The sequence below is a fragment of the Microcaecilia unicolor genome, chromosome 11, assembly GCF_901765095.1.
Source record: "Microcaecilia unicolor chromosome 11, aMicUni1.1, whole genome shotgun sequence".
Taxonomy (NCBI): domain Eukaryota; kingdom Metazoa; phylum Chordata; class Amphibia; order Gymnophiona; family Siphonopidae; genus Microcaecilia; species Microcaecilia unicolor.
The window spans coordinates 134,485,339-134,499,744 of NC_044041.1; the positions used below are offsets into that span (position 1 = coordinate 134,485,339).

The following is a 14,406-nucleotide window of genomic DNA, read 5'->3' on the forward strand; positions in this document are numbered from 1 at the left end:
GGGATCTCAACGTCGTCCTCACCCAGCTGATGAAACCTCCTTTTGAGCCACTGAATTCCTGCCATCTGAAGTACTTGACCTGGAAGGTAATTTTCTTGGTGGCAGTTACTTCAGCTCGTAGAGTCAGTGATCTTCAAGCCCTGGTAGCTCATGCTCCGTATACTAAATTTCATCATAACAAAGTAGTACTCCGCACTCACCCTAAGTTCCTGCCAAAGGTGGTGTCGGAGTTCCATCTTAACCAGTCAATTGTCTTGCCAACATTCTTTCTCAGACCACATACCCGCCCTGCTGAACGTCAGTTGCACACATTGGACTGCAAGCGAGCGTTGGCCTTCTATTTGGAGCGGACACAGCCCCACAGACAGTCCGCCCAATTGTTTGTTTCTTTCGACCCCAATTGGAAAGGGGTCGCTGTCGGGAAACGCACCATCTCCAATTGGCTAGCAGATTGCATTTCCTTCACTTACGCCCAGGCTGGGCTGACTCTTGAGGGTCATGTCACGGCTCATAGTATCAGAGCCATGGCAGCGTCGGTGGCCCACTTGAAGTCAGCCACTATTGAAGAGATTTGCAAGGCTGCGACGTGGTCATCTGTCCACACATTCACATCACATTACTGCCTCCAGCAGGATACCCGACGCGACCGTCGGTTCGGGCAGTCGGTGCTGCAGAATCTGTTTGGGGTTTAAATCCTACTCCACCCTCCAGGACCCAAATTTATTCTGGTCAGGCTGCACTCTCAGTTAGTTGTTCTTCGTAGGTCAATTTCTGTTATGCCCTCGCCGTTGCGAGGTTCAATTGACCTGGGTTCTTGTTTTGAGTGAGCCTGAGAGCTAGGGATACCCCAGTCGTGAGAACAAGCAGCCTGCTTGTCCTCGGAGAAAGCGAATGATACATACCTGTAGCAGGTGTTCTCCGAGGACAGCAAGCTGATTGTTCTCACCTACCCTCCCTCCTCCCTTTTGGCGTTGCGTTTTTACTCTTTTTTGCTTGTCATTCAACTGAGCGGGAACGGTCACGCATGGGCGGGAAGACGGCCGCGCATGCGCGGTGGGCGTACCCTGCGTGCGGGACCGCCCGCAAAGTTTTGTTCCGGTTGGTGGGGGCTGCCGTGGACGTCAACCCAGTCGTGAGAACAATCAGCCTGCTGTCCTCGGAGAACACCTGCTACAGGTATGTATCATTCGCTATATTGTGTGTGTGTGTCTGATTTTATCTTGGTTGTCAATGGAGAAAGTGAATTTCTTCAAAAAGGTGGTAAATAAATCCTGATAAATAAATAAATAAATGTTTCTTACCTTGAGGTTCTTAACTCACCATTGTAGAGAGTTGCCATCTTAAGCTACATAATGGTATAATAGCGAAATACGAAAGTGCCAAACTCCTAAGAGAAAAACTACACTGGCTCCCACTAAAAGAACGAATTGCGTTCAAAATCTGTACCCTGGTCCATAAAATCATTCATGGCGAGGCCCAGGTATATATGTCAGACCTCATAGACTTACCATCCAGGAACACAAAAAGATCAGCACGCACATTCTTGAATCTCCACTACCCCAGTTGCAAAGGACTTAAATATAAATCAACATATGCATTGTTTATTTAAGCCTGCTTCTCCTACATTAGCATGCAACTATGGAATGCACTACCAAATGACATAAAAACAATGCACGACCTAACAATCTTCCGAAAACTACTAAAAACCAACCTGTTCAAAAAGACATACCACAGTGATCCATCCTAAATACCAGACAACGAAACTCTTCCAGAACCAGACAAAACTGAACTCTCTATACCTGATTGCTTCAGTCACTCTGTCACCAATGAACGTTAATGCACTGCACCTTATTTCTCACGCCAAAAATGAACTGATTATCTAACTTACTCTATAATTTACTCTATCATTTATGAACTTTAATGTAGCACCACTTTGTATTTCTCATTCCGGAAATGGTGATCGCCATTACGGCATAATGTAAGCCACATTGAACCTGCAAAAAGGTGGGAAAATGTGGGATACAAATGCAACAAACAAATAAATAAATAAATAAAAATAAACTATGAGACTGAGTCATAAGGGAGACTCAAAAAGATTGGTTCTATATTAGTGCTGTCTGATGACTTCGTCCAGAAGCAGGTTCAATTTATCATGCTATCTGTGGAGAACTCACGTTACAGGTAAGCAATTTTGCTATATCTGAAAGCAAGAAGATAACATTGATCTTTTGGCTTCCTAGGGCCAGCTACAATCTCAGGATTATGGGAAGCATCTTCATGGTGTAGAGGACCTCATTCAGACACATGCACTAGTGGAAGCTGACATTGTGGTACAAGCTGAAAGGATAAAAGCCATCAGCAGTTCAGCCCAGAAATTTGCTTGCAATGAAGAAGGTATTGTCAGAAAATGAGTGATTCAGTATTTCAAAATGAATTGTTGTGTATATACCACAGCAGGAATGATCATCGCTGTTAAGCCATGACTTATGAATGCTTACATGACTGAGCCGTTGATCCCAATGTTGATCATCTTGTGTTATGATTATCCACCTTTCAGACTTCCCTTGATTGCCTTCATTGATCTAGTGATGAAGCTTCTTTTGAGGTCATCCACGACACTTCCTGTTTTCTATATTATCTCGTATGTTGAGACTCTTCCTGTGTTTTTATGATAGAGTCCTTCTATAATAGACACAACTCTGGAATTTTCCTTGATATCCCTCCCTAATATAATCTGTGATAATCCTTCTTGGCTCCTCTTCTACTAGTACTTGTACTCATGTGTACCTTTCCTGGTAATGTTTTCATAATTGAGCACACCTTGGTCATCTACAGCAGAGTGGAGATGGTGAGAGTCTCTACTGTTAGAAACTTTGGTGAAAAGATGAGAGCCCAGTTATCAATGGGGTGGGGGGGGGGGGGGGGATTAATTTCCCTTATTGTCTATGCCAGACCAAACTAGATGAGTGGGTTTTGTTCCTCTGCTAGCAAATGGAGCCAGAGAAAAACATCTCAGAACTGACTTTACTCTTTTTATAAGGGACTTGTGCTGTCTTCAGTTCCTCACTAATTCTCTAGTTCAAGCAGATGCTGCTGCAGACGTGTGGTCTGGTGCAGCAATTACAAGTAAGCTGCTCCGACTGTAGGCCAGATCCCTGGTTGAGTATAGATCCAGTCCAGAGGAAGCTGTGAGCAAAAGCCCTCTGGGACTGATTTCCCTTTCCCGCTGAGAACAAACTAGAGGGCTAGGATTGGTGGAGTCTCCTTCTCTTAGCTCATCAATCCCAATCCTGGCCCCCCTCACCAACTATTATCCCAACTCTACAGATCTCACCGCGACCTCTCTAACCTCATCTCTATTTCTCTACTCCCCTCCTCTTCTCTGCCCTTCTCTTGCGCCCTATGGAATGCCCGCTCTATCTGTAACAAACTCGCCTATATCCAGGACCTCTTTATCTCGCGTCACCTCCATCTGCTCGCCATAACAGAAACCTGGCTCTGCCCTGATGACTCTGCTTCAGTCGCAGCCCTGTGCTATGGCGGTTATCTATTTTCACATACTCCTCGCCCTGCTGGCCGTGGGGGCGGTGTTAGACTACTTCTCTCTCCCTCCTCCAGATTTCAACCCCTTCTTCCACCTCAATCTCACTGTTTTTCCTCCTTTGAAGTCCACTCTATTCGCCTTTTCTCTCCTCTGCCTCTTCGAATAGCGGTCATGTATTGTCCCCCTGATAAGTCCCTTTCATCCTTTCTCAGTGACTTTGACGCCTGGCTTGCCTTCTTCCATGATCCTTCCTCCCCCTCTCTCATCCTTGGTGACTTTAATATTCCTGCTAATGATCCTTCCAACTCTTATATTTCCAAGTTACTCGCTTTAACGTCCTCCTTTAATCTCTAACTATGCTCCACCTCCCCCACTCATCAAAATGGTCACTGTCTTGATCTCATCTTCTCCTCCAACTGTTCACCCTCTAGTTTCCTTGCCTCTGATCTTCCCTCCTCTGATCACCATCTTATAACTTTCACACTTAAATCTCCTCCCCCCCAGTCCCGTCCTATCTTATCTAATTTATCTAGGAATCTTCACGATATTGACCCTTCATCTCTATCCTCCCATGTTTCAAACCTCCTCTCTACTGTGGCACCATCCACGTCTGTCAACGAGGCTGTTTCTTATAAGTACATAAAGTACATAAGTAGTGCCATACTGGGAAAGACCAAAGGTCCATCTAGCCCAGCATCCTGTCACCGACAGTGGCCAATCCAGGTCAAGGGCACCTGGCACGCTCCCCAAACGTAAAAACATTCCAGACAAGTTATACCTAAAAATGCGGAATTTTTCCAAGTCCATTTAATAGCGGTCTATGGACTTGTCCTTTAGGAATCTATCTAACCCCTTTTTAAACTCCGTCAAGCTAACCGCCCGTACCACGTTCTCCGGCAACGAATTCCAGAGTCTAATTACACGTTGGGTGAAGAAAAATTTTCTCCGATTCGTTTTAAATTTACCACACTGTAGCTTCAACTCATGCCCTCTAGTCCTAGTATTTTTGGATAGCGTGAACAGTCGCTTCACATCCACCCGATCCATTCCACTCATTATTTTATACACTTCTATCATATCTCCCCTCAGCCGTCTCTTCTCCAAGCTGAAAAGCCCTAGCCTTCTCAGCCTCTCTTCATAGGAAAGTCGTCCCATCCCCACTATCATTTTCGTCGCCCTTCGCTGTACCTTTTCCAATTCTACTATATCTTTTTTGAGATACGGAGACCAGTACTGAACACAATACTCCAGGTGCGGTCGCACCATGGAGCGATACAACGGCATTATAACATCCGCACACCTGGACTCCATACCCTTCCTAATAACACCCAACATTCTATTCGCTTTCCTAGCAGCAGCAGCACACTGAGCAGAAGGTTTCAGCGTATCATCGACGACGACACCCAGATCCCTTTCTTGATCCGTAACTCCTAACGCGGAACCTTGCAAGACGTAGCTATAATTCGGGTTCCTCTTACCCACATGCATCACTTTGCACTTGTCAACATTGAACTTCATCTGCCACTTGCACGCCCATTCTCCCAGTCTCGCAAGGTCCTCTTGTAATCGTTCACATTCCTCCTGCGACTTGACGACCCTGAATAATTTTGTGTCATCGGCGAATTTAATTACCTCACTAGTTATTCCCATCTCTAGGTCATTTATAAATACATTAAAAAGCAACGGACCCAGCACAGACCCCTGCGGGACCCCACTAACTACCCTCCTCCACTGAGAATACTTCTTACAATACTCTATCTTCTGCCTTAGACACTCTTGCACCTTTGATGACCCGCCCTGTAAGGCGTACAAAACCCCAACCTTGGCTGACTTCTAATATCCGCTACCTATGTTCCTGTACCCGCTCTGCCGAACGCCTCTGGCGGAAATCTCGGGCTCTTGCTGATTTCTTACACTTTAAGTTCATGCTGACCTCCTTCCAATCTGCTCTTTTACGTGCCAAACAAGATTATTATATCCAACTGACCAACTCTCTTGGCTCTAATCCTCGACTTCTCTTCACCACATTGAACTCTCTCCTCAAGGTGCCCCCTCCCCCAACTCCCCCTTCATTATCTCCTCAGACCCTTGCTGAATTCTTTCACAACAAGGTTCAAAAGATAAACCTTGCTTTCTCTACCTCGCCACCTCTCCCTCCACTAGTCCATTCCCCTCTCTCTCCTTCCCCTCATTCCCTTTCCTCCTTTCCTGAAGTTACTATTGAGGAAACTACACTTCTCCTTTCTTCCTCAAAATGTACCACCTGTTCCTCTGATCCCATTCCCACCCACCTTCTTAATGCCATCTCTCCTGCTCTTATTCCTTTTATCTGTCACATTCTCAACCTCTCACTTTCCACTGCGACTGTCCCTGCTGCCTTTAAACATGCTGTGGTCACACCTGTCCTTAAGAAGCCTTCACTCGACCCTACTTGTCCCTCTAATTACCGACCCATCTCCCTCCTTCCTTTTCTCTCCAAATTACTTGAGCATGCTGTTTTCCGCCGCTGCCTTGATTTTCTCTCCTCACATGCTATTCTTGACCCATTACAATCTGGTTTTCGCCCTCTCCACTCAACCGAAACTGCGCTTACTAAAGTCTCCAATGACCTATTACTGGCTAAATCCAGAGGTCAATATTCCATCCTCATTCTTCTTGATCTTTCCACTGCTTTTGACACTGTTGATCACAACATACTTCTCGATACCCTGTCCTCACTTGGATTCCAGGGCTGTGTCCTTTCCTGGTTATCTTCCTACCTCTCCCTCCGCACCTTTAGTGTTCACTCTGGTGGATCCTCTTCTACTTCTATCCCTCTGCCTGTCGGCGTACCTCAGGGTTCTGTTCTTGGTCCCCTCCTCTTTTCTATCTACACTTCTTCCCTTGGTTCATTAATCTCATCCCATGGCTTTTCCTACCATCTCTATGCTGATGACTCCCAAATCTACCTTTCTACCCCTGATACCTCACCTTGCATCCAAACCAAAGTTTCAGCGTGCTTGTCTGACATTGCTGTCTGGATGTCTGAACGCCACCTGAAATTAAATATAACCAAAACCGAGCTTCTCATTTTCCCCCCCAAACCCACCTCCCCGCTCCCCCCGTTTTCTATTTCTGTTGATGGCTCTCTCATTCTCCCTGTCTCTTCAGCTCGAAACCTTGGGGTCATCTTTGACTCTTCTCTCTCCTTCTCTGCTCATATCCAGCAGATTGCCAAGACCTGTCGTTTCTTTCTTTACAACATCCGTAAAATCCGCCCCTTTCTTTCCGAGCACTCTACCAAAACCCTCATCCACACCCTTGTCACCTCTCGTTTAGACTACTGCAATCTGCTTCTTGCTGGCCTCCCACTTAGTCACCTCTCCCCCCTCCAGTCGGTTCAAAACTCTGCTGCCCGTCTCGTCTTCCGCCAGGGTCGCTTTACTCATACTACCCCTCTCCTCAAGACCCTTCACTGGCTCCCTATCCATTTTCACATCCTGTTCAAACTTCTTCTACTAACCTATAAATGTACTCACTCTGCTGCTCCCCAGTATCTCTCCACACTTGTCCTTCCCTACACCCCTTCCCGTGAACTCTGCTCCATGGATAAATCCTTCTTATCTGTTCCCTTCTCCACTACTGCCAACTCCAGACTTCGCGCCTTCTGTCTCGCTGCACCCTACGCCTGGAATAAACTTCCTGAGCCCCTACGTCTTGCCCCATCCTTGGCCACCTTTAAATCTAGACTGAAAGCCCACCTCTTTAACATTGCTTTTGACTCGTAACCACTTGTAACCACTCGCCTCCACCTACCCTCCTCTCTTCCTTCCCGTTCACATTAATTGATTTGATTTGCTTACTTTATTTATTTTTTGGTCTATTAGATTGTAAGCTTTTTGAGCAGGGACTGTCTTCTATGTTTGTGCAGCGCTGCGTACGCCTTGTAGCGCTATAGAAATGCTAAATAGTAGTAGTAGTAGTCATAGAATGCAAGAGTGCTAAACTTGGTGGTACTATGTTCCACTCCCTGCCTCATCCCTTCGATCCTTGTAGGGGTTGTGCCTGCATTGCCTACTGTTCTCTTCCCCTATACTTAAGAGAGATCCACAGGTAAGCTCTCTGAATGCTGGCTGATTAAAGTTTTCGGAAGAGGAAGCAGGGGAAAAAAGCATGTGGTGCAGCCTCTTCCCAGACTGCTCTCTGGTCTCCTATGCTGTGTCAGATTGGGACTTGGTCAGGGGCTCTGAAGCACTATTTCCTCTAAGCTGAGCGGGAGTCCTCCAACTGCATTGCTGCCGGTGGGGGGAGGGGGTAGTGCTTCAATATTGTGTTTTCAATTGCTAGGGACAGACAGGTTCCCTGGAGTCCTGCACAACTTGCCTGTCCCTCATGTTTGAATATGTGATATTGAAACAGCACCCCCCACACCCTCCACTGGCAGGATTATAGGTGGAGAACTCTCTCTCAATTTAGAGGGAACAGTGGTCTGAAGTGATCACATGCTCTCCTTCCTTCTATTTGTTTCCAGTATGTCTGAGAACAAGGGAGGTCATATGCTGCAGGTTAAATCATGGCAATTCAGTACATTTTACACCTAGTAGCAGGCAGGCAAGCAGGCATCAGACAAGTGAATGCAATCAATTCTCCCTTCCCTTGGTTTCACTTATGTCTGAAAATAAAGGGTATTGAAATGCTGCAGGTAAGTCGTGGCAGTTCAGTGCATTATTTAGTGCATTTGGCCTGGCCTGAGAGCAAGAAGGCAGGCATGCAGGCACCAGCTAGGTGAGAACAATTTGCTGTCCCTCCACTTGTTTTCAGTATGTCAGGAAATAAAGAAGGTGACATACTGGTATCAGGTGGATGGGTGCAACCTGTGGAGGTTTAGCACCCAGTGAGATGCAAAATTGGAGTGGTTCCCTAGACTTAACTGTGGTTCTTGTGGTGCACATGGAGTAAAATCTGGTCTGCCCTCTTGTACTGATGAAGAGGAGGGAGAGAGAGATGCATGGGGTGTAGGGGAAGAGAGAAGAATTGCTGGACATGGGATTGGATGGGAGGGAGAGATGCTACATGGGTTGGGGGGAGACAGAGAATTGTTGGAGGTTGGGTAGGAGGGAGAGATGCTGCATGTGGGTGATAGAAGAAGAAATGTTGGATATGGGGATAAGGGTGGAGGGGAAGGAAGAGATGCACAGTGGAGAGAGGGAGAAATGTTAGATGTGGAGGTGGAGGGAGGGAGAGATGCACAGGGAGAGAGAAGTAGAAATGTTGGTCATGGAAGTGGAAGGGAGGGATGCTGTATGGGGAAGAGAGAGGAAGAAAGAGATAGATCTTGGACCCAGGGCACAAAGAAGGGTGAAAGAGAGTGATGTGGACAATGGGAGAGAGGGAGGATGGAAGAAAGCTTGGACATGGGGGTGGATGAGAGGGAGGGAGAGATATGCACAGGAGGGGGGAGCAGGAAGATGCTGGGGGGGAGTGGAAGGGACAAGGAGATAGGCTACAAGGGAGGGGAGGGGAGAAAGCAGGTGCTGGGCTAGAAGGTTGGAGAGAGGAGGACACTGCAAATGGTGGATTTGGGAGAGGTCAAGAGGGGGTAACAAATGAGAGGAGGATAGTGATTACGGGGGGGGGGGGAGGGAGTAGAAATATGGTAATGGAGAGTTAATTAAAGATGAAAGGGAATGGAAGGCTGGGGGAAGGAGTGAGATGAGGAACGGGACAGCTAGTGAGTAAGAGAAGGAGATGGAATTTGATAAGTAGCTAAAAAAAAGGATGAAAAGAAGATGAAATTTGAGTGAACAGATACAGTAGAGAAAAAAAAAGAGAGAAAAGAGCTAAAAAGGAAATATCAATATGTCAAAGGTAGGTGTAGTGAGGGAATGGAACAAGACAGGAGAAAGGAGAAAAGACAAATGGACAGCAGCCACTTAGCAGAAGACAGACAAGAAAGAAAGCAGAAAAGAGAAACTGAAACCAACATGGTTGAAAAGTAAAATGCTCACTACTCAACCGGAAGAAAAAACATATAGACTACCCAAGTCCTCAAATATGAATATTCCACCAAAACATACTTGGGAAAAATTAAACTAAATAACCATTCATACATATAATCGTTAATATAATTATTTAAATTTTAGATTGTGCTCAGTCCATATCCATTACACCCATAGCGTTCCCAGGGAAAGCATGTGGTAGTGTTAGATGGAACCATCATAGCACAGCCTGTGTTCCACCTCCTTAAAATGTATGCGCACACACCTACTGTTACTTATAATGCAACTTACAATTAATGATGTTTCAAATTTTCAAAAACAGATCTCATTAAGTCAACTATGCATTCAAACCATAAAACAGTTAGTTCTTATTATACCCCACAACAAGTAACTGCAGTTATAATATGAATCCTAATTTTGAGTAACACTCACTTGTAAATCTCATACAGCTTGTGGTTACCACTAAATTCTACACATACCACAAATACATACTCAAAAAACCTGATTATGTAAAAAAGAATAACAAAAAATAACTTCCCTTAGGAACCCAGTGTGCTCGTGCAGGTGATTTAAAATTTCATCAAAAGTTCATTCGTGCTCTTCAACACCATCTCACTTTTCCCTTTAACTCAAGCTGAGTTTCAAATGTCTTCCTCAGAAAGGGAACTACAAACATAAATTCACATTAATGATCTAAACATTATTTTCACCCTATACTAGAATATAATTAAATATTTATACAATTTCAGTTTCAAAACTTAAATTCAATTACTCACATGAATACAATTCATTGTTACCATCAATGTCAGGTACTATCCCTGAGCAGGTAGTGTCTGGAACCCTCCTTGCTCTCCAAACCAAACAGCTGCCCGACACCTTACTCTGTTTAAATACCCAAGGGGAACCTCCCCATTGGTTCCCATGCAGCCAATAAGATTGAGAGAGGGAAAGGGACTCATAATAGCTGGATACACCCAAGATTATTTAAAGGGGCCATTACTCTCATGGAATTCTGGCCCCACATTTCATAACCATTCAACCTCTCTATTTAAACCCCGGGGGTAAACAGTGTCCCACATATAAATAAACCGTTGTTCCTTCCTAATCAAAATATCACTCAAATTTCCTCCCCTCTGTAATTTAATTTGAAGGATCACTGTATATTTCAAATCCACAATCTGATGATGAAACTCACTCCAATGCTCACTCAGAGGAGCTTCCCTTTTACAGGTACGAATGTTACTAATATGTTCCCCAATGCGTATTTTAATCTTCCTCTTCGTGTGCCCTATATAATAAAGCCCACATGGACACCATATACAGTACACAACTCCAGCTGAATTACAATCAGTCCTGCTATGCATGTAAAAATTTCGATGATTATTATTGGGTACACTAATTTTGTTACCCTCATAAACATGCTGACAATATACGCAGGATCCACATTTAAAATGTCCCGGTTGCTTATGCCATTCCGGACACCGACCAGATAACATCTCTCCCAAATTGCGCCCTCTCTTATACGCAAAACAGGGGCGATCTACCAAGGGTGCATGTACTTGAAGAACATGCCAATGTTTACATATTAATTGTCGGATCAAGCTGGACATATTTGAAAAAGGAAGTACACAAACCAGAGGAAATGGATTGTCTTGATCCTTAGATTGTAATAGCCATTGACGTTCCGCATTGGAAGCCCTTTTATAAGCCTTCCGGATAACCTTGTCGGGATATCCACGCTGATAAAAGCGCTGGCACATAGCTGCTGCTTGTATTTTGTAATCTTTCTTATCTGTGCAGATGCGTTTTAATCGCAAAAACTGACCGGAAGGAATATTATCCCGTAAGTGTCTGGGATGAAAACTTGAGTAGTGGAGCACCATATTGCTATCAGTCTCTTTCCTGTAAATTGAAGTACATAATTTTCCTTCCTGTAACATAATACTCACATCAAGAAAGCTGATAACAGAAGAATGCCAAGTAGCTGTAAATCTCATATGTGCATTCGCACTATTGAGAAACGACACAAATCGCTGGAAATCTTCCTCAGTTCCATCCCAAATAATGAGGATGTCGTCAATATAACGCTTCCATACCAAAACCTTACCTATCATAGGGGCAGTATATACATATTCATTTTCAAAGTTAGTCATGTAAAGGCAAGCAATAGACGGAGCGACTGTAGCGCCCATGGCCACTCCCTTGATCTGATGGTAATATGTATCTTCAAAACAAAAATAGTTATTTTTGACGACAAGCTCACTCATATGGTTCAGTAACAGAATTTTCTCATGTGAAAGACGCAAAGGTGATAAATATTTACCTATGATCAAACCTATATTTACCTATAAGTGAGATGGTGTTGAAGAGCACGAATGAACTTTTGATGAAATTTTAAATCACCTGCATGAGCACACTGGGTTCCTAAGGGAAGTAATTTTTTGTTATTCTTTTTTACATAATCAGGTTTTTTGAGTATGTATTTGTGGTATGTGTAGAATTTAGTGGTAACCACAAGCTGTATGAGATTTACAAGTGAGTGTTACTCAAAATTAGGATTCATATTATAACTGCAGTTACTTGTTGTGGGGTATAATAAGAACTAACTGTTTTATGGTTTGAATGCATAGTTGACTTAATGAGATCTGTTTTTGAAAATTTGAAACATCATTAATTGTAAGTTGCATTATAAGTAACAGTAGGTGTGTGCGCATACATTTTGAGGAGGTGGAACACAGGCTGTGCTATGATGGTTCCATCTAAACACTACCACATGCTTTCCCTGGGAACGCTATGGGTGTAATGGATATGGACTGAGCACAATCTAAAATTTAAATAATTATATTAACGATTATATGTATGAATGGTTATTTAGTTTAATTTTTCCCAAGTATGTTTTGGTGAAAAGTAAAATGGCCAGAAAACAAAGGTAGAAAAAAAGCATTTTATTTTGAATGTATTAAATGGAATATGTTAGCTTTGGGAAATGTGCATATCAGATGTCTTTGTATTGTATTCAGTAGTAAAGGAAATGCATATCTGTTTTTATTTCTCTTATGTTGCAGTATATGTCAAGTGTAACTTCTTGGGGTTACCAGTTCAATTGTTGTGGTCCCTTGTTCTGTATTTGGTGAGGATCTGTTGGTATGATAGTAATGGCAGGTGGGGAGATTGGAGAGGAGGCAAGGATAGGGAGGGCCCTCTCCTTTATTTTGTGACCTGGGCCCCAGTATGTCTAACACCAGCTGTGACCCTTGTTGTAGCTGGTGGGGATCTCCAAGCATTGCCAGCTAAGGACCTTCTCCTAAGGCAGGCAGAACTCCCTTATACCAAGCTCTGCAGTGTGCAGCACCATCCTTGAGTCACTGACAACTATTCATGCTTAGGGTGCCAACATTGGTGTCTCGGGGATGTTGCTGCTGCCCGCCAAACTTGATAAAATGGAGCTCTGGCCACCTTCAGAGAAAGTATTTCGCAGACAGAGTCTGGGGATCCTCATGAGCTAAAGTATTTATATTTTGAGTTGTAAGGTGCCAAGGGAGGGGTGAAGTGTGGGAGTAGGGCAGGGGCAGAAAAAATGTTGCACCCACCCAATTTGGGCTCAGGACAACCCAAAATTGGCTGTCTGGCTACGCCACGGGTTGACCTTGGCAATGTTTGGAGTGCTAGAGCATCCCATTGATTAGGACAAGAGGAAGAGAAGATAGCCAGTTCAGCAAACAGAGGGAGTTGTCACGTATACTCCGCAGGTAACTGGGTTTGTGAGCCCTTGGGCCACTGTCGAGGAGCAGCAGCGGCAGGAGAATCACCCAGACACAGGACAAGGCAGACCGGAACTGGAACACAGTGGATCGGGGCAAGGCTTCACCTACACTTAGCCACCCTTCACCCAGAGTTAAGCTCCGGGCTGCAGGCGGCCGGCAGGACTTACTGGACAGGACAGGAAGGCCGGACTGCAGGACACAGCAGCAGGCAGACAGACAGCAGGAAACACTAGAAACACGCTGGGTTCCAGGGAAACAACAGGCAAACGAATAGTCCAGAAACAAGCCGGGTCAGGCAGGTGGCAAGCAGAAGAATAGTCCAGTAACAATCTGGGTCTAGGCAGGCGGCAGGCAGAAGAAAAGTCCAGTAGCCAAGCAGAGTCAAAGTCACAAAAGAGTAAAAGCATAAAGGCACTGCAACAACTCACACCAAAGGAACACCTCTGAAGAACACTGTTGCAAAGCAACTAGGAACCTTCCCAGGTGGTTAATAAAGGCAGCCCACAAGGGAGTTCACCAGGTACGGGTACTGCTTAGTTCCAAAAAACTCCCAAAACAATCTGGCGGGCTGGAAGATCCGGACTGGACCAGCATATCTTCTGGCACATGGGAAACGGTAAACCATCAATTCACCACATTCCCTAGGTCTAACCACCGGGGACCGCGGTGACTGTGAGCCAGGAACCTGGGCACAACCGTGACAGTATCCCTCCCTTAAGGCCTCCCCGGTCTTCTCGGAAGGTCTGGGTCTCCCTGGATCTTCTTCTTCTTGGTGAAATCGGCTGACATAATTGGACGGTTCTCCCACGTCCATATTCCTAGGCGCCGGACGGGATCTGGCCGGTTGAGGGCGGAACTGGGATTTATTTACCGAGCGGGGTGGAGTGCCTGGCGCTGGAGGCGAGCTATGCGCCATGGTTTGCGGTGAGCTAGTCTTCCAATTCGTAGATCTCTGGCTTTCGGGATTGTCCTGAAGCTTAGGTCTGGGTGTCAGCTTCTTGCGTAAGATGGGGCACCACTGGCCCCAAGGAGTCGCCTTAGAAGTCTTATTGGCTGGACCCTGGGGCCTAGGCACGTTACCGGATTCCACTTGGTACTGGCTGATCGGGGGTAAGGCACA

The 14,406-nt window shown here is 45.1% G+C and overlaps 1 protein-coding gene across 1 annotated transcript in view; it reads left to right on the forward strand.

Annotated features, from left to right (window-relative positions):
* Positions 1-14,406, forward strand: part of SPTBN2 (spectrin beta, non-erythrocytic 2) — a 1,201,559-nt gene that overhangs the window by 534,586 nt on the left and 652,567 nt on the right. Inside the window, exon 12 of the mRNA XM_030217767.1 lies at positions 2,241-2,394. Coding sequence (XP_030073627.1) covers positions 2,241-2,394 — 154 coding nt within the window. The remainder of the gene's footprint in view (positions 1-2,240; positions 2,395-14,406) is intronic.